Below are 17,486 nucleotides of genomic sequence, written 5' to 3'. Positions count from 1 at the left end.
GGCTGTTACTTGGTGCGTGGGGGGTGGGGTCAGGGTCCTCCTTTCCCTGTGCCACGTCCAGCCCGACCTTTCCTTGGCTCCACAGTGCGGTTCTGCCCAGTTCTGGCCCTCCTGGGTCCTGACAGAGGTGCCGGGGCTCTGGGCCAGCTCCTCTTCCTTGGATGTCACTGGACCTACCCTGCACCACCCGGCTTTCTCTTCCCTTGGCAGGTGCTTTACCCCATCTCCAGACCCACAAATGTTACGAAACTAGCCCTGGGATATAGTCCCAGTGGCTCGGGGCTGGGGCCAAGTCTCAGGATGCCTAGTCCTGTCTCTTAATACCCCAGAGCTGCTGGACACTGAACACAGGTGAGTTGCCCTGTGAAACACTGCTTTGCTTCTTGGGTGGGTGGGGTTGCCTGCGGCTGACACGGGACCGAGTGGAGTACCCCCGGTGTGGACGGCATCGCTAGAGGGCTGGAGGCAGCAGGTGGAGCCCAGTCTGGGCCGTCGGTGGGTACGGACTAATTCTGCCAAGCGCGTTCCCACCACACATGGTGTTCCCGCTATACAGGTGGGCCCCAGAGAGGCCCCTCCCAGGTCCCCACAGCTAGACTTGCTAGAGCATCCCCGCAGGGCCCCGGCTTGAGAGTGGCCGCAGAGGCCCGAGGCGTCCGAGAGGCTGCGGACAGCGGGCCAGGAGCACCCTCCGGCCGTGACCCGGGCGTTGCGACCGGACTCCTGGCCGATCGCAGTCACGCGGCCACCAACGCGCGCTCTCGTGCGCTCCGCCCCGCCGCAGGTCACGTGGCCCCGTCCGCGGGCCGGCGGAAGTGGCGCCGTTGCCAGGCGGCCGTTGCTAAGCGCGCGCTGCGTGCCCTGCGTAGGGTGAGCGGCGGTCTAGGCGGGAAGTGCGAGCTGGGACGCCATGGCGAAAGGTAGCGGCGCGCGGGAGGCCGGGGCTCGGGGTCCGAGGTTCGGGGACCGGAGCGTACTGAACCCGCGCTGCCCCAGCCGGGTCCGCGCGCTGTGATCGCCGTCACCGTGGGGGGAGCGTAGAGCCAGACTTTGGCCCCTCCCTGGAAGGTCTGGAGGCCCACGGAGGGATGCCGCTCTCCTCTCCCAGGACCCGCAGGGTTCTGGTACCTGGGGACGGGTCCCCCGTCCCCAGGACGCGCGGGTCTGGCACCCGGGGACAGGTTTCCCCCAAGGACCCGCGGGGGTCTGGCACCTGGGGTCAGGCCTTCGTGCCCGTGGGGGTCCTCATACCTTTGTGACCCCCCAGCATGGCAGCACCCGTTCCTCAACGTCTTCCGACACTTCAAAGTGGGCGAGTGGAAGCGGTCTACTAAGGAAGGCGACGTGACTCCTGTGACAGTAAGTGGACAAGGGACTTGGTGGCAGCAGCAGGGACCCGTTCGCTCCTGAGACATTTCGTAGAACCACCCAAGGGTCACGCGTGTGCTGCTTTGTCTCTTTTCAGGATAAGACTCTCAAGTGCACGGTGTATCGCATCCGGGGTTCCGTGTCTGCCGGGAATTACATTCAGCTCCCCCAAACCAGCACCCAGTCTTTGGGGCTGACGGGACGGTACCTGTATGTGCTGTTCCGGCCCCTGCCCTCCAAGCACTTCGTCATTCATCTGGACGTAGCCACCGAGGTGCCGAGCTCGGGAGTGGGGGCTGGGGGGTGGGGGGTGCGTTCCTGCAGCCCCGCTTGTCTTCTCATGGTCATGCTCTGCCTGCAGGACAGCCAGGTCATCCGTGTGTCCTTCTCCAGCCTCTTCAGGGAGTTCAAGTCTACGGCCACGTGGCTTCAGTTTCCCTTCATCTGTGAGGCCGGGACGTCTAGGAAAGGTGAGGTGGAGGCAGGGAGGGAACAGGATTCAGCGGTCCCGGAGAGGCAGCCTGGGAGCGGGGAGGGAGGTGGGCAGGCCCAGGCACAGGGGTAGGTGCTGGGGGGCACGCGTGGTTGCGGCCAAGTGGAGCGCCGTGGGCTGGCCGCCGAGACCACGGGCACTGATCTTGGCCCGTGCTGTGCAGACCTGGCTGGCGTTGCCCCCTCTGGTGCCCGCTGGACGTGCCTGCAGCTGGATCTGCAGGACATCCTCCTGGTCTACCTGAACCGGCGTTATGGTCACCTCAAGAGCGTCAGGCTGTGTGCCAGTCTGCTCGTCAAGAGCCTCTACACCAGCGATTTGTGCTTTGACCCCGGTAGGCGCCGCAGGCCGTACCCAGTGCTCCTACCGCAGCGTCCCCTCCCGCTGCCCGTGTGCACCTCCCCTCCCTCCGTCCCGGGGTTCTCAGCAGGAGGGGCTGGCATCGCAGCCGTCTTGGAGCCCCCCGACTCCTGAGGCGCCCGTGGGGGGCAAGGGGCAGTGGTGGCTGGGCTGGGGACCGGGTGACACCGTATCGTCCCCCGGTGTTGAGTCTCGCCTGGGTTGGAAGAGGGAGCCGGGTGGGCTTCCTTGAACCGGTTCTGCCTTTCGTAGCCGTCACCGTTGCCGAGGCCCGGCGGGCAAAGCTGCCTGTCACTCCGGTACCTCGAGAAATGGCATTCCCGGTGCCCAAGGGGGACAGCTGGCACGAGCACTACATCCACATCCGGTGAGCGGCTCTGCCCGTCCTGAGGCGGCTGCCGAAGGGAGGGCAGGGCAGTCTGGACCCTGACTCTCCCTCCACCCCGTTAAGGTTTCCAAGTGTCGGCTCAAGAGCATCTTCCGAGCCGGCTCAGAAGAGCCGCTCCCCTCCTGAGGCAGGTGGGCCTGTGGGGTCAGCAGGGACGTGGAGCGTGGCAGGAGCGGGTGTTGGCACCGTGTGGGGGTGGTGAGCCTGGCGGGATGGGGCCCGCGGGGGCCGGGCCTAGTCTGGAGGCCGTCCTGGGGTGCCAGAACCGTGCGGGAGGTTGTGTGGGGTGCCTGCTGGTCTCAGACCTCGCCGGGGGCCCAGGGTGGAAGGGTGGGCTGCGGCCGGAGGAGTGGCGAGGCCAGGGCCCACGTTCTCCCCAGGCCTCTGTGCTCTGCTCCACACGCATTTGCTCTTTTCCAGTTTTCCCGGGGCGCGTGCGGGAGCTCGTCCCTCCCCCACTGGCTTTCAGTAATCCTTTCCCGGACGGCGTGTCCCCCGCGGTCCAGATGTTTGGCCCCACAGCCGTGAGTGCTCCTGCGCCCTCAGGGATGGGGCTGGAGGGTGGTGGCCCTAGGGTGCTGACAGGCACTCGTACCTCTGCGGTCTCGCCAGGCCCGGCCTGTGCCCAGGCCCCTTCCAGAGGTCAGCTTGTTCTGTGAGCGCTCGGAGGTCCCCGGTATGAATGGCCCCCGTGACCGTAGCCAGGAGCCCTCGGCCAGGGCGGAGGTCACTGACAAGCACACAGCCGGCAACGGTGTTCGCACGGCTGCCCCGGAGTCAGCCGTGGTGCCCGTGGCCCTGGAGGATGTGGCCCCGCGCCAGGTCAGTGCCTTTTCCCAGGAAGGTAGGGGCCTTGAGTGGGGGTGAGGCCTTGAGGGAGTGGGGCCTTGATGAGGTATGGACAGGGGCTGCTGGGCTTCTGATAACCGTTTGTCTTCCAGCCTCCTGGGAGAAAGCAGAGCAGGCCAGAGATGACTTTGGGCGAGACTGTCTTTGAACAAAGAGTAAGGAGGCACCAAGTGATCTTCAGGGGCCTTGGACTCCAGGCAGGGGCAGGAGCTAGAGTCCCTGGAGGATCCGCACTGTGGCCACATCCTGGCTCCCTGCCACAGTGCAGCTGGCAGCCACGAGGACGACGGCACTTTCTCGGGAGGGAGGGACTAGCCCTGGCTGGTGCAGTCCCAGTGGATGGGGCCTCGCCTCCTGGGGTCTCACTGGGAGACCTTTGTTTCTTTCAGAGCTTTCTTCCGGATCCGATCCTCAAGCTCAAGGGCGTCATTGGCTTTGGGGGCCGCAGTACCAAATGGGTGAGGGCTCTTATGTTCTTTTTGGATCACATGTCAACTACACAGAGGGTGCAGTGGGAGAAGCCTGTGTCTCCCCAGGTTGCCTATGTGGACACATAAGCTTCCTTAGGGTGTTGAGGTCCTCAATCCCATGCCTGCACGTGGCTCTGTGTTTTCTTAGTGGACGTGTGGACTTCCTGTCCGGACGTCCCTTGCTTGTTCCATGAGCACAGGCTGGGTCAGCACTGGCCCGGCTGCTTGCGCTTCCGTCGGCCCGAGAACTCACACTTTGCTGTGTGAGGCGCTGATGCTTGTCGTCTGGCTTGTGGGGCTGGGCGTGGGCACCACCTCTGGGTCTCTACGGTCCTGTGCTTGCCACGAGTTTCTGTGGGTTCCGGTGTTTCGTTGTCTGAGCCCCAGAGTTTCTTGTATCGCAGACGGGGTTCAGAGGAGGCCCTGTGTGTGTGTGTGTGTGTGTGTGTGTGTGTGTGTGTGTGTGCGCATCCCGGAAACACAGGGTGGGGTGTGCCGGGGTTGAGGAGGCGTGAGGCCAACCGGCCTGTGACACCGGACTCTGGCCCCCGTGCACAGGCCCTGTGGACCAAGGATGGGGCTGCTGTGGTGTATCCCTGCCACGCAGTCATTGTGGTCCTGCACGTGGACACCCGGGAGCAGCGTTTCTTTCTTGGCCATACTGACAAGGTGGGCACCACCGGCCCGTCCGCAGGGGGGCTCGCGCCTGCAGGCTGAGCCCCGTCCCTCAACCTGCCCCCTCCCCAGGTCTCTGCCCTGGCGCTGGATGGGAGCGGCTCGCTGCTGGCCTCAGCCCAGGCCCGGCCCCCAAGCATGCTGCGCCTGTGGGACTTCCAGACCGGGGGGTGTCTGTCCCTGCTCCGGAGCCCGGTCCACGCCCTCTGTTCCCTTAGGTGGGCGTGGGGCCTCTGAGGGGTGGGGGGCCAGCTCCAGCGACGCTCACCGTCCGCCTGCCCTTGCAGCTTCTCCAGCAACGGGGTGCTGCTCTGTGGCGTTGGCAAGGACCCCCATGGGAGAACGGTAACGGGCCGGGGCTGGGGGGCCAGGGCAAGGACCCCCACGGGCGAGCGGTAACAGGCCGGGGCTGGGGGGCCGGGGTGCAGGTAGAGTCCAGACTGCTTGGGAAGCAGAGCTCCCCGGCCCGGCCTCGCGCTCCATGCGCACCGTGTAGTACGGCGGGTTTTCAGCCATCCCCGACAGGGGCAGCGTTTATACAAGGCACGCTGTCCTTGCTGGCCGTGTGTTACACGTCAGCTCTTTGCAAGTCTGCTGTGTCCACGGGGTCTCCTATGCTACCGCGGGTCCGTCTCTGCTTGTGGGTCGGTGTTTGCCGTTTCCGCAGACGTGCCCGGCTTCGAGCGTCTGTGGAAGCTGCGGGGTACGCACGTAGGCCGACATGCCCACACTCCTGGCCGCGAGGGCCCAGGCGGGCTGGTATGGGAAGGGAGAGCTGAGGCGTAGGGGAGGCCAGGCGGGGTGGGTGGGTGGGCTTTGGGCCCTCAGCACGGGTTTGTCGCAGGTGGTGCTGGCCTGGGGCACGGAGCAGGTGGGACGAGGCGGCGAGGCCGTCCTTCTGGCAAAGACGCACACCGGCGTTGACATCCAGGCGTTTAAGGTTGCCTTTTTCGATGAAACCAGGTGATCGGACTGTCCTTGCCCTGCCCCTGCCCTGCCGGGATGGGTCCTGGGCAGCCCAGGGGCCCAGGTCGGGGCTGAGTCTGCCCTTCCTGCCTGGCGTGCGGACTGTCCTCAGTGTCGGGTTTCTGCCGGGCAGGATGGCGTCGTGCGGGCAGGGCAGCATACGGCTCTGGCGGCTTCGAGGCGGGGAGCTGCGTTCCTGCCCCGTGGACTTGGGGGAGCACCGCGTGCTGGAGTTGACCGACCTGGCCTTCGGGCAGGCCCAGGACAGCCATACGCTGTGAGCCCTGCCCTCGCTCCCGTAACTGGCTGGGTCCTGCTTCCTGCTGCCCCTTCGGCCCTCACTTGTCGCTTTCCCGAGCAGCTACGTGTGCGGCCGCAGCGGCCACATCCTGGAAATCGACCACCGGCGCAGGGCCGTGCGGCGTGCTCGCCGCCTGTTGCCCGCACAGACCCCCGGCGGCCACTCCTCACAGAAGCAGCCATTTGGCGCAGGTGGGTGGGTCCCCCGCTGTGTGGGGGGAGCGGTCCCGATGCTTTGGGCTGACGCTGCCCACCCCCTAGGCCCCGGCATTTCCATCAGCAGCCTCAGTGTCTCCCAGACCACGTGCGCCGTGGGCTCCGATGATGGTTACGTGCGCCTCTGGCCCCTGGACTTCTCCTCCGTGCTCCTAGAGGCAGGTGGGGCCATGACACCGACTGCCACCGCCAGAGCTGCCGTGGGAGGGCCGTGTTCTGGGGCCATCCCTTGGCTAGGAGGCAGTCGCGGGCTCCAGAGGGCTGAGTGCTGAGCCCAGAAGCCGGTGGTTATGGGGGAGCCGCAGGCCGTGAGGAGACGGGTCTGTGTGGGTAGGGTAGGGGCCGAGAGGTCGCCGAGCCCCCCTTCTTCCCCCTCGCCTGCAGAGCACGAGGGCCCGGTCTCTTGGGTCTGCGTCAGCCCTGACGGTCTGCGTGTGCTGTCCGCCACCCTCTCGGGCCACCTGGGCTTCCTGGACGTCCCCTCCCGAGAATACAACACGCTGGCTCGCTCCCACACTGCGCCGGTGCTGGCCCTGGCCACCGAGTGCAGCCGAGGGCAGCTGGCCACCGTGTCCCAGGACCACACCGTCCGCGTCTGGGACCTGGCGACCCTGCAGCAGGTTGGGTGTGGCCAGAAGGGAGGCATGGCGGAGGGGGGGGTCCGGAAGGCTGCAGGCCACCCTGGGGGCCGGTGGGTGGGGCCCCGGCAGACGTGGAACACAGGAGGGCCCGTGGGGCCTGAGGGCTCAGGCCAGCTGGAGAGGTTGGCCGACAGGGCTCCTGAGGCCAGAGGCCATCTGGTAGCCCTGCCTCTGCGTGCCCTCACGGAGCCCCGCCCTCCAGCTGTATGACCTGAGGTCCCCCGAGGAGACACCGCGCGCCATCGCCTTCCACCCCACGCAGCCAGTTCTTTTCTGTGGCTTTGCCAGCGGGGCCGTCTGCTCCTTCAGCCTGGAGGCCGCTGGGGTCCTGGTACGGCACAGGTGGGTGCCCGGCGGGCTCCAGCCCCACAGACACCCGTGGTGGAAGCTGACGTGGCGTGGGGGGGGCAGCTGGGCAGGGTGGGGGACGGCCCTCCGCTGCCCTCCGGGGACTCGGCCAGGCCCGGCTGTGAGAGGTCTGGGCGGTGGGTGTCCCTGTGTGGTACAGGCGTCACCACGGAGCGGTCACCGGCCTGGCCGCCAGCCCCGACGGCAGCTTCCTGTTCAGCTCCTGCTCTCGGGGCACCTTGGCCCAGTACCACTGCTCTACCACCCAGTGCCGCGTCCTGCGTGTGACAGGTCAGGCCCCCCGGGCCCCCCCGGGCCTTCCAGCCGTGTCCTTGTCGGGTCCCCGCGGGGTGGGGCTCGCTCGCTACCCAGAGCTCCGGGGTGAGGGTGGTTTGGGACTCCTCGGCCCCCAGGTCAGTGCAGGTCCGTGAGGGTCTGTGCCAGCCTGCTCCAGGAGCAGGTGTGTGGCCTGAGCACCAGGTGGGGGTCGGCCCACCCCAGGGCACCCCCCGAGGCCATCTGTCTGTTTTCTCTCGTGGCTGCTATAACTCGGGCCAGCCAGGTGGTCACCTGGAGAACCGCCAGCCACCCCGGCAGTAGCCGGGTAACCTGGTGCTCTCGCGTGCGGGTCTTGTGGGCTGTTGCTGTGTGACCTGCCAGGCTCTGGGCTGGTGTTTCCCACAGCTGGGGTGGGGGGGGCAGGTTTGGGTCCTGACCCGTGTCTCCTGCGGGTACCCTCTCTGCACCCAGTTGACCGTGTTCCCCCGTGCTGCCGGCAGCTAACATGGTGTGCCGGGATGCCCACCCAACCCCCAATGCCCTGGTGGTTAGTGGGGACAGCTGCCTGCTGGCTTTCGTGGGCCCCTCCAAGTACGTGGTGACCATCGTGAGCACGACCTCGCTAGAAGAGGTGAGTCAGCTGGAGCTTTCTGTGTGTCTGTGTCGGTCCGGCCAGCAGACTCCGTGGGGATCATCGCTTGGCTGCTGCGTGACCGTCCTGGTTCCACCAGGGTGGAGGGAGGCAGAGAGGGTCAGGGGCTCTCCTTGGCCCGGTATGGAGCCGGAGGGAGTTGAGGGGGCAGCTGGGAGGCTGTGCTTACCTCGGAGGGGGTCTAGGCTCCACTGCCTTGACTCAGACACAGCGTGTGAGCCACAGGCAGGCAGGGCTGCTGAGCAGGGGCCTGAGGCCGCCCGCCTCCCGCGCTCTGGCTCTGGGGGCGTCAGCTCCGTCTGGAGGTCGTGGCCGGTGGCTACTTGCTGCTCTCCCCCAGCTGCTGCGAGTTGATGTCAGTGCCCTAGAGCTGGCCAGCAGCCGCCTGGACTCGGCTGTGGCCATCTGCTTTGGCCCCGTACCCCCCGGCCACCTGCTAGTGTCCACGTCGTCCCACACAGTGGTGGTGCTGGATGCCGCGTCGGGCCGCGTGGTCCGGGAGGTGAGCCCGGGGCTGTGGTCAGCGGCTTGGCTTCTTTTTCTCTCTGGGTTCCGGCTTTGGTACCTGCAGTGCCTCGAGGAGTCGGGGGGCGGGGGGCCCTGGGCCACCTGCTGCTCCTCAGAGGGTGCGTTTTCTGAGAAGGGAGGAAGGAGAGTCTTCTCCCACGCGGGGCCTCTGTGAGCTTCAATCTCCCTTCACTGACAAGAGCCCTCTTGCAGCTATCAGGCGTCCACTCTGTGGCCTGCCCCTCCCTGGCTCTAAGCAGGGATGCCCGCTTCCTGCTGACGGCCACTGACCGGGTCATCAGGGTGTGGGACTACCCGGCCAAGGCCAGCCCCGGCTGCCAGGTGGGTGCCGAAGGCAGGTGCGTGGCGGGTGGTGGGAGGGCAGGTGGAGGACGATACCCTCAACTCACCCTGTGCCCGCTGGTGCCTGACACCCCGGAGGACCTCTTGCTCAGGCCCTGGTCTGGAGGGTCGGGGGGTCACAGCCAGGCCTGCAGGATGCGTCCGCTGCGTGAAGCGTGGAGCACTACTTCTGTCCCGGCGTTGGGAGGACCGTGGTGCCCCGGCCATGCCTTGAGGGCCTCTGGACATGCCTTCTGTTGCCCCCAGGTCTACATCGGCCACTCAGAGCCCGTGCGCGCTGTGGCCTTCGCCCCTGGCCAGCGGCAGCTCCTCAGCGTGGCGGATGCCATCTTCCTCTGGGACGTTCTGGGTGCTCCCGGGAGGTCACCTCTGGGAAGGCGAGTGCCCGCCCTCGACCCCTGTCCACCAGGCCTTTGGCTACCTGCCCCCCCACCTGACTCTTGTTGCCCCGCAGTGCTGGAGACTCACCTGGGGCACCCCCGACCTGCGAGGCTGGTGAGTGGCCCCACCACGTGGGTAGGCTTTGTGGTGATCTCTGGGGCTGGCTCTTCAGTCCCTGTGGGTAGCATAGTGCCCCTGCCTTTCCTGGGGTCCCCAGTGCAGAACTGGGGTGTGTGGACACCTGTCTGTATGTGCCGTGCACGCCCCGGGCCCTGAGCCCAGGCTGACCTCTTGTGTCTCCAGGCCCAGGTGCGAGGCAGCTGGAGGACACCGAGGCAGGCACCGGTGGGCTCCCCCGGCAGCAGGTGCCTGTGCCATCCCAGGCTTCCCCGCTCCAGCTGGGCGCCCGTGCTGGGCCCCTCAAGGGTGCTGACGGTAAGGGTGGGGGTCCTGGGAGGGACTGTTGGGTGGAGCCAGCATGCTTCCCTCCAGGCCTCTGGGGAGGGGCAGGGGCTAGGGAGCTCTGTTCCTTCCTCTCACCTTCCCCGCCCCTCCCCAGGTGCTTTCTCCACAGCAGATGAAGAAGGACCATCCCAGGAGAGCCACAACCCCGAGGGGCTCCATCAGGCCTCAAGCCTGCCCATGCTGGTGAAAGAGGCCAGCGGGGCTGGAGATGGGGCCCAGGGGGCTGCCGGGGGCCCCTGGGGCTTCAGCATGCGTCCCCACCCCTGTGGCTGGGCCAGTAAGCAGAGGAGGGGCTACAGGGTGGGGCAGGGACACTCATGACCGGCCGGCCAAGGTGTCTTGTGGGTGCCAGGTGGCCTAAGGGAGGCCCAGCTGCTGACAGGCTGAGGTTTACCCTGTGAGGTGTTCCCTGCAGGGCAGGTAGGCTGGCCTGGGGCCCCCGCCGGGCCAGGCTAGCAGTGGGATGCAGCCTGAGTGCGCCCTCGACCTCAGGTATCCGGAGCGGGTCAGGCACTTGTCCCATCCGGCAGGGCCAGCCGACCGTGTGCGAGGAGGGGTCTCTGAACGGTCACGGTCACGGGTGCTCTGACATTCCGAGGCCTCTTCCTTCTCCCTGCCAGCTGCTCGGAGCACCACAAAAGCCCAGGCCCATCCCTCTGCTCGCCCAGACTGCTACAGGCACTTCACCGCTCGCTACAAGGCCTCCTCGCTGGTCAAGGTCAGTTGGGGGCATCCTCACGGCACCTTTCACAAGGAGACGCTGCGGGTCCTGGGGTGGAGGGGGCATGGCCCTGCATTTTCTGGGAGCCTTCTTTCTCCCTGGGAAGCTCAGTTTCCTGGGGTCTCCCTGGGTTGGCTGCCATAGCCCTTGGGGCCAGTCCCCCTGCAGCTCTCCCGTGCACCTTGTGTCTGCACTCTGGCTTGGCTGGTCAAGGCTCTTACTGCCCTGCTGACACCCACAGTGGCCCCAGGTGGTGTCCTGTGGAGCCTTCCCTTCCCCCCGCCCCCACCGCCCCTGCCTCACCTGCGCCCTCCCGACCCAGGTGCCTCCCGCACTGCCTGCCCCCAGCGTTCACACCTCTCGGCTTCCCTGGCCTCTTACACAGGCTTTGGGGCCCAGGCTCCTGTCATTTGTCTCCTGGGATCCCGCATGACCTAAGGCTTCATCCCCGGCCCCGGCCTGAGGGGGGAAGAGCTTGAGACATTGGGGGGGCCGGGTGCTGTGCCGGCGCACCATCGTCCTTTCCGTGTCCTCGCAGAGTGCCTCTGTCCCCAGTGCCCGAGTCAAGCGTCTGCTCCTGAAGGCCGTCGTGGGCTACAACGGGAACGGGCGGGCCAATGTGGTCTGGAAGCCAGATACAGGTGGGGCCACAGTGCACCCTGGCTCCCAGCCCAGAAGCCGCGGGGAGGGGCCCAGCTCTACCCACCCTTAGGTGGCTCTGAGGCTCTACCCAGCCTGAGAGCACGCGAGCCCTTGCCACCGCGGGGGGCTTGGGGGGCGGGCCCAGGAGGGATCCCCGAGCTGAGGCGTGTTCTCCCGGTAACCTGTCCTGTGTTCCATCCCGCACGGACCGTGTCGCCTCTGAGCTGGGCTTCCCAGGCGCGAGCGCCCACGGCTGTGGAAGCAAACAGGGAGGATGCACCCTGGGCCTGGCCGACTGGCTCAGGGGTGCCCTCCCTGCCCCCAGGCTTCTTCGCCTACACGTGTGGCTGCCTGGTAGTGGTGGAGGACCTGCATTCTGGCGCCCAGCGGCACTGGCTCGGCCACCCCGAGGAGATCTCCACGCTGGCCCTCAGCCACAATGCTCAGGTACTGGCCGCACGCCCTACCCTGTGCGCCTGGGGCCGGAGTGCACTTGGGAGCCTGGATTCTTGAGAGCCACCCTAGCTCTCCTCCCCAGAGCAGGACGGGGCCCAGGGTGGGCCGGTGGGCTGTGCCCTCCTGGTTGACCGCCCGCCTTCCGGCCTGGCAGATCCTGGCCTCTGCCTCGGGCTGCAGCAGCACAGCCTCCCGCTGCCAGATCCGCATCTGGGATGTGCCTGGGGGCTCCTGCCGGCACCTTCTCTCTTACCACGACACCGCCGTGCAGGCCCTGGCTTTTTCACCGGACGACACGCTGCTCGTCACACTGGGTGAGTTGGGTTGCGGGGAGACCGTCGTCTCTGGGCTCGCCTGCCTGTCCTGAGACTCCCGGGAAGCTGATGTATCCACTGTGTGTCTTCCCCAGGGGACTACGGTGACCGCACCCTGGCCCTGTGGAGCGTGGCCACCTGCGAGCTCCTGTCCTCCGTCCGCCTGCCGGAGCCAGCGCACGGCGTGGCCTTCAACCCCAGGGATGCCAGAGAGCTCACCTGCGTGGGCCAAGGTGCCATCATCTCGTGGCTCCTGCAGCAACGCGGGGCTGACATCACCCTCCAGGTGCCAGGGTTCAGAGGTTGTGGTGGAGGGTGGGGTCTGGCTCAGCCCCGGGACGTTGCCGACCCCTGCTGCCCTTGTGTCCCTCCAGGTGCACCGGGAGCCCATCCCTGAGGAGGTGGAGGCGGGCGAGCTGACCTCGCTCTGCTACGGGGCCACGCCTCTGCTCTACTGCGGCTCCAACGCTGGCCGGGTGTGTGTCTGGGACACATGTGCCGGCCGCTGCTTCCTGGCCTGGGAAGCAGATGACGGCGAGATCGGTGGGTGCCTGATGGAGCCCCCGCGCCCCCTGACAGCTCGGGGCTGGGCCTCTCCCTGGGAGCCTTCGTCTCGAGGTCTGGGCGTCTGGGGAAGCGGCTCATGCAACCTCCTACCCCCCAGGAGTGTTGCTGTGCTCGGGAGCGCGGCTGGTCAGTGGAAGCAACACCAGGCGCCTACGCCTGTGGGCGGTGGGGGCCGTGCCGGAGCTGAGGCGCAAAGGTGTCCGTGCCAGGTGGGACGTGTGTGGGTGTGTCTGGGAGCCAGTGTCCTTGACCCCTTGAGTGGGGCCCTGGGGGTCATAGCCCCAGGCTGGGGACGTGTCCCCAGAGCCCTGGGCCCCGGCTGCCACCTTTTGAAGCCACTCCCCCGCCACACCTTAGGTCTAGCTCTGTGTTCATGGAGCACGAACTGACCTTGGATGGTGCCATCGTGAGTGCCGTCTTCCACGACAGCATGGACATGGGCGTGGTGGGCACCACGGCAGGGACCCTTTGGTATGTCAGCTGGGCCGAGGGCACCAGCACCCGCCTCATCAGTGGCCACAGGAGTAAGGTGAGGGGATTTCCAAGCCGGACAGGGGCAGGGCAGCCAGCCACACACGCTGTCCTCTGTCCCTGCCTCCCCCAGGTTGTTCCCAGTCCGAGCCCAGCAGTCAGACGGGTTTGTGTGGAAATGGTTCTGGAGGTCCCGCCAGGGATGAGGACTCCACAGCATAGAGATACGTGCTTACCCCTTGTGGATCCAGGACCCACACGCGTCCCCCCAGGCCAGGACCCACAGGGCAGTCCCCCAGGCCAGAACCCCAGGCCGCCCCCCCCACTCACCGCCGGCCAGGACCCACAGGCATCCCCCCAGGCCAGGACCCACAGGTGGCACCCCCCAGCCTTTTGGCCTGCTCTGACCTGTTTCTTGTGGTGCCTTTTTTTCCTCTGGTAATTGATTTGCCGAAAAAACCATGTTGGCTGCCTTGGAGCCTCCCATGGCCGCGGGGCCGGACATGCCTCTCTGCCCTGCGCTCCCCGGGGTCTGAGCTGTCCGGGGGCCAGGCCAGGGCCTGGTCAGGGCCGGTTTGTCCCCGTGGCACCTGCTGAGCGAGCTGTCTCACCAGGAAGCACTCGGGGACCGCTTGCCTGTCACCGATGTCCTCGTAGAATGACTCACTGCTCGGGGGTGTCTTAGGCGGTGCTGGTCGGATCCTTTTCGGGAGAGACGTCCTAGTGAGCTTGCTTCCCCCGAGGCACAGCCGAGGCAGGAGTGGCAGGATAGCTGATCGTCTGGCTTCTGGGCTGGGTGTCCTCGGTGCCAGCTTGGTCCTCAGCATCCAGCAGTGGCCCACCAGTTTGGAGTGTCTGTGAGCCGCTGGATGGAAATGTGGGTCCTGCAGCTTCGTGCTCACTGTTTCTCCTGATGCTCAGCGAGCCTTTAGGCAGCGGGAGGTTCTAGGAGTTGGTACCTGAGCCCCCCCCCCCGCCTTTTTTTTTAAATATCTGTTCATTTGTTCAGATACAACAGTTGCCATCAAAGAAACGAGTTTGAGATGGGTGAGGACTGCATACTTGTTCTGTTCTTGGTGACAGCTGCGTGTTGCAACATAAGCCACGTGCCCTGTGCTTTCTCCGCTGAAAGTCTGTGGTTTTGTTACATGCACAGAATTGTACAACCAGCACCACAGTCAAATTTCAGGGCATTTCTTCTCCCCAAAAGGGGGCCCCATACCCTTTAACCATTTACCCCCATTCCCCTGCCCGGTCCTTGGTCCTCATAGACCAACCTGTTTCTGTGGATGCGCCTGCCCCGGGCATTGCTTTTTGCCTTCTCTCCCTGAGCACCATGCTTTCCGGGGCTTTCCATGCTGTAGCCTGTCAAAGCCAAGTGCGATCCCGTGGTCCAGGTAGAACTTGTGTCCGTTCACCCACTGGGGCCTGCACACTTGGGTCCTGAGGCCTTGACCTGAGCTGGCATTTGCTGGCGATCTCCCTCTCGTGTGGAACAAGGTGTTCCAGGCGGCCCTCTGCATCTCCTCCCAGGACCTGCCGTGGCTGTTTCTTCTCAGAGCCCGGGGTCCCTCCTGTGGGAGACGACATAGAGGTCATGGTCTGAGTCCCAGAGGAACCTGTTACCACTCAGCCAGTTTATTTTATTTTTTTTATTTTTTAATGTTTGTTTATTTTTGAGAGAGAGAGAGACAGAGTGTGATCGGGGGAGGGGCAGAGAGAGAGGAAAACACAGAACCTGAAGCCTGCTCTGGACTCTGTGACGCCGAGTTGGAACTCAAAAACCGTGCGATCACGACCTGAGCCAAAGTCAGGAATTGGCCACTTAACCAACTGAGCCAGCCAGGTGCCCCAAATTATTTTTTTAAGTGAGAAGCATTACAAGTTCACGCTTACGCTTGAAATTCACATTCAAGACTAGACCACTTGGGGCGCCTGGGTGGTTCAGTTGGAAGAGCATGTGACCCTTGATCTCAGGATCGTGAGTTTGAGCCCCACACCGAGGGCAGAGATTACATTTTAAAAATGACGTCTTTAAAGAAAAAAAAGACCCGGGCCTGCTGTGTCTCCTCTCTGCCTGGGGGCCACGCGGCCTCAGGTGGGGCTGGCTGGCTCCCTGCAGGTGAACGAGGTGGTTTTCAGTCCCAGTGCGTCCCACTGGGCCACATGCAGTGATGACGGGAGTGTGAGAGTGTGGTCCCTGGCCAGCATGGAGCTCCTGATCCAGTTCCAGGTGCTGAACCAGGTACTGGGGGCACCGGGGCTGAGCCCAGACCACATCCCGGCCCTGCCTGGTGGTGGCCATGTCCTCCCCACAGTGCCCATCCCAGCCTTGGGGCTGGGCTCCTGTCCTCCACCCTCAGGGGAGTGCTGGTGTGTCCCCACTGGGTCCCCAGAGCTGCCTCTGCCTGGCTTGGAGCCCTCCGTCCTGCGGGCGTCCCGAGGAGCAGCAGGTAGCAGCAGGCTACAGCGATGGCACCCTGCGTGTCTTCAGCGTCTCCCAAATTGCCATGGAACTCAAGATGCGCCCCCACCGGGCTGCGCTGACGGCCATTGCCTTCTCTGCTGATGGTGAGGGGTGGGGGCCCACAGGGGGACAAGGCAGCCCCCGCTGGGCCCAGGTCATACCTCTGGGCTGGGGTCAGGGGCTTCAGGGTAGCAGAGTGTGGCCCTGCCTGGCCTAGGTCAGACCATCCTCTCCGGAGATAAGGATGGGCTTGTGGCCGTGAGCCGTCCCCGCACAGGGATGACCTTCCACGTGTTGAGTGACCACCGGGGCGCTCCGATCTCCACCATCCAGAGCACGAACAAAGAGGTGAGGTGGCCCCACGAGCTGGCGGGGATTGGCCTTGGGGGTGCCGGCAGGGGAGGGGAATTGGGCACAGCAGGGCAGGAGGCACCCACCAGCCCTCACGCACCCCCAGTGCGGAGACCTGGGGGCAGAGGGTGCCGACCTGTGGCTGGCTGCCAGCTCAGACCAGCGGATCAGCATCTGGGCCTCCGACTGGCCACATGGCCACTGTGAGCTCTTGGACTGGCTGAGTTCCCCCTCGCCCACCCTCACGGAGGTAAGGCTCCTGGTGGCACGGGCGGCGGGGACAGTTGCCTGCCCTCCTCACCACAGCACGCTGTGCCCTCCCCAGTTTGCCAGCCGTCCGCCGCCCTGTCTTGTTGCCTTCTGCCCCTGGGATGGGGCACTGCTGGCGTGTGCGGGTCTCGGCGTGCATCCGGAGGTGGTCTTCTACAGCCTCCACCAGAAGCAGGCACGTGCGCCCCCTCCCCCCGCATGGTGCCCGGAGCCGGGGGGATCCAAGGCTGGGGAGGGGAGGCTCATGCTCGCTGCCCACAGGTGGTGGAGAAGATCCCGCTTCCTTTCTTTGCTGTGTCCCTGAGCCTGTCCCCCGGAGCCCACCTCATGGCCATTGGCTTTGCTGGTGAGTCCTGGTGGGCAGGGACTCCAGCCCGTCTTGAGCGGGGCCCAGTGGGTCACCCATACCACCACCTGAGATGTGCCTCTCACCTCCGTGTCCCAAGCTCCCTATCCCTGAAGCGGGGTGAGGACATCTGTCCCAGGGGAGTCGTAGGGTCCAGAGATGAGGAGTGTGGGGTGCCGATTGCTGTACCCAGCACGAGGGCCTCAGCAGAGGGACTCCGTGGTGTAGACTGGGGCCTCGAAAGCCCCATGTTGTGAGGCACCTTGGTGCTGATGGGCCCCCCCTTAGCTCGGCTGCCCCTGGTCCCGGCTGTAGCAGGCCTGGGGGTGTGGAGGGCACAGGGCTTTTAGCTACACATTCCTCCACGAGGCATCGGCAGCCAGACGGGTTGGGGGACCCCTGGGCCCCGGAGCTACACAGACACGGGGCCTGGCATGCACGGCACTCTGCCTATCCTGCCCAGCCCTGTGCCCTCTGCCCGCAGAGCGTATGCTGAGGCTGGTGGACTGTGAGTCGGGAGCCGTGCAGGACTTTGCTGGCCATGACGACTTGGTGCAGCTCTGCAGGTTCGCCCCCTCTGCCCGGCTGCTCTTCTCAGTGGCCCACAGTGAGATCCTGGTGTGGGAAGTCTCAGGCCACCTGGCCACAGAGGAGTCCCTGGGCTCAGGGTCCTGGCCGGCCTGGCGGAGAAGCTGAGCTGTCCCATGGCCTCCTACTGAGCCAAGGTGGTTTCTAGGCCCATGTCTACACACCAGCGGACCTGCCGCTGTAAATCGTCAAGAGCCTGGACTTTAGGGAAAGTGCTCTCGATCTGAGAGCTTTTGTATGCTTCCGCCCTGTGAAGTTCAAATAAACGTGGGTGTTGCATTCTGGCATCGTGAGATGGTCATTCCAGGATCCTGCTGCCCTGGCCTGAGCTCAGCCTGCACAGAGCCCCCAGACCTGCTCCCTGCCCAGAGTGGGCGGGTCAGGTCCTCGCGCGCGGAGCTGCGGGGTGGGGCGGAGCTGCGGGGTGGGGCGGCACCTTGGGCGAGAGCCGCGTCCCTCCGGCGCGGTGCCCGCGGTGCCCAGTGTGCCCGCGCGGTGGCGCCGCCGCACAGTCCGGACGCTCTGGCCCGCCTCGCTCGTTAGTGCGGCACCGCGGGCGGGGGGCGGAAGTG

At 65.7% G+C, this 17,486-nt stretch overlaps 1 protein-coding gene across 1 annotated transcript; it reads left to right on the top strand.

The window, feature by feature from the left end:
- The first annotated feature begins 95 nt into the window (after positions 1-95).
- On the top strand, positions 96-17,198 carry WDR90 (WD repeat domain 90). Its single transcript, XM_086691737.1, is given in 44 exon segments — positions 96-351; positions 785-920; positions 1,268-1,359; positions 1,466-1,642; positions 1,730-1,838; positions 2,025-2,195; positions 2,474-2,588; positions 2,673-2,740; positions 3,030-3,133; positions 3,222-3,431; positions 3,551-3,613; positions 3,848-3,916; positions 4,487-4,597; positions 4,676-4,821; positions 4,891-4,948; positions 5,448-5,566; positions 5,703-5,846; positions 5,931-6,061; positions 6,131-6,247; positions 6,470-6,705; positions 6,929-7,068; positions 7,235-7,365; positions 7,854-7,984; positions 8,346-8,507; positions 8,726-8,854; positions 9,122-9,224; positions 9,302-9,370; positions 9,560-9,691; positions 9,816-9,998; positions 10,342-10,439; positions 10,981-11,083; positions 11,410-11,531; positions 11,695-11,854; positions 11,950-12,140; positions 12,229-12,397; positions 12,519-12,630; positions 12,779-12,950; positions 15,015-15,137; positions 15,289-15,463; positions 15,577-15,707; positions 15,817-15,960; positions 16,036-16,155; positions 16,242-16,326; positions 16,811-17,198. Coding segments are annotated over 43 exon segments (5,547 nt in total). The 5' UTR covers positions 96-351; positions 785-910; the 3' UTR covers positions 17,023-17,198.
- Positions 17,199-17,486: the final 288 nt, after the last annotated feature.

Source organism: Puma concolor, chromosome E3 (assembly GCF_028749965.1).
Source record: "Puma concolor isolate L17-30 chromosome E3, mPumCon1.1.hap2, whole genome shotgun sequence".
NCBI lineage: Eukaryota > Metazoa > Chordata > Mammalia > Carnivora > Felidae > Puma > Puma concolor.
The sequence above is the reverse complement of the archived record's forward strand: the minus strand, read 5'-3'. Positions and strand labels throughout refer to the sequence as shown.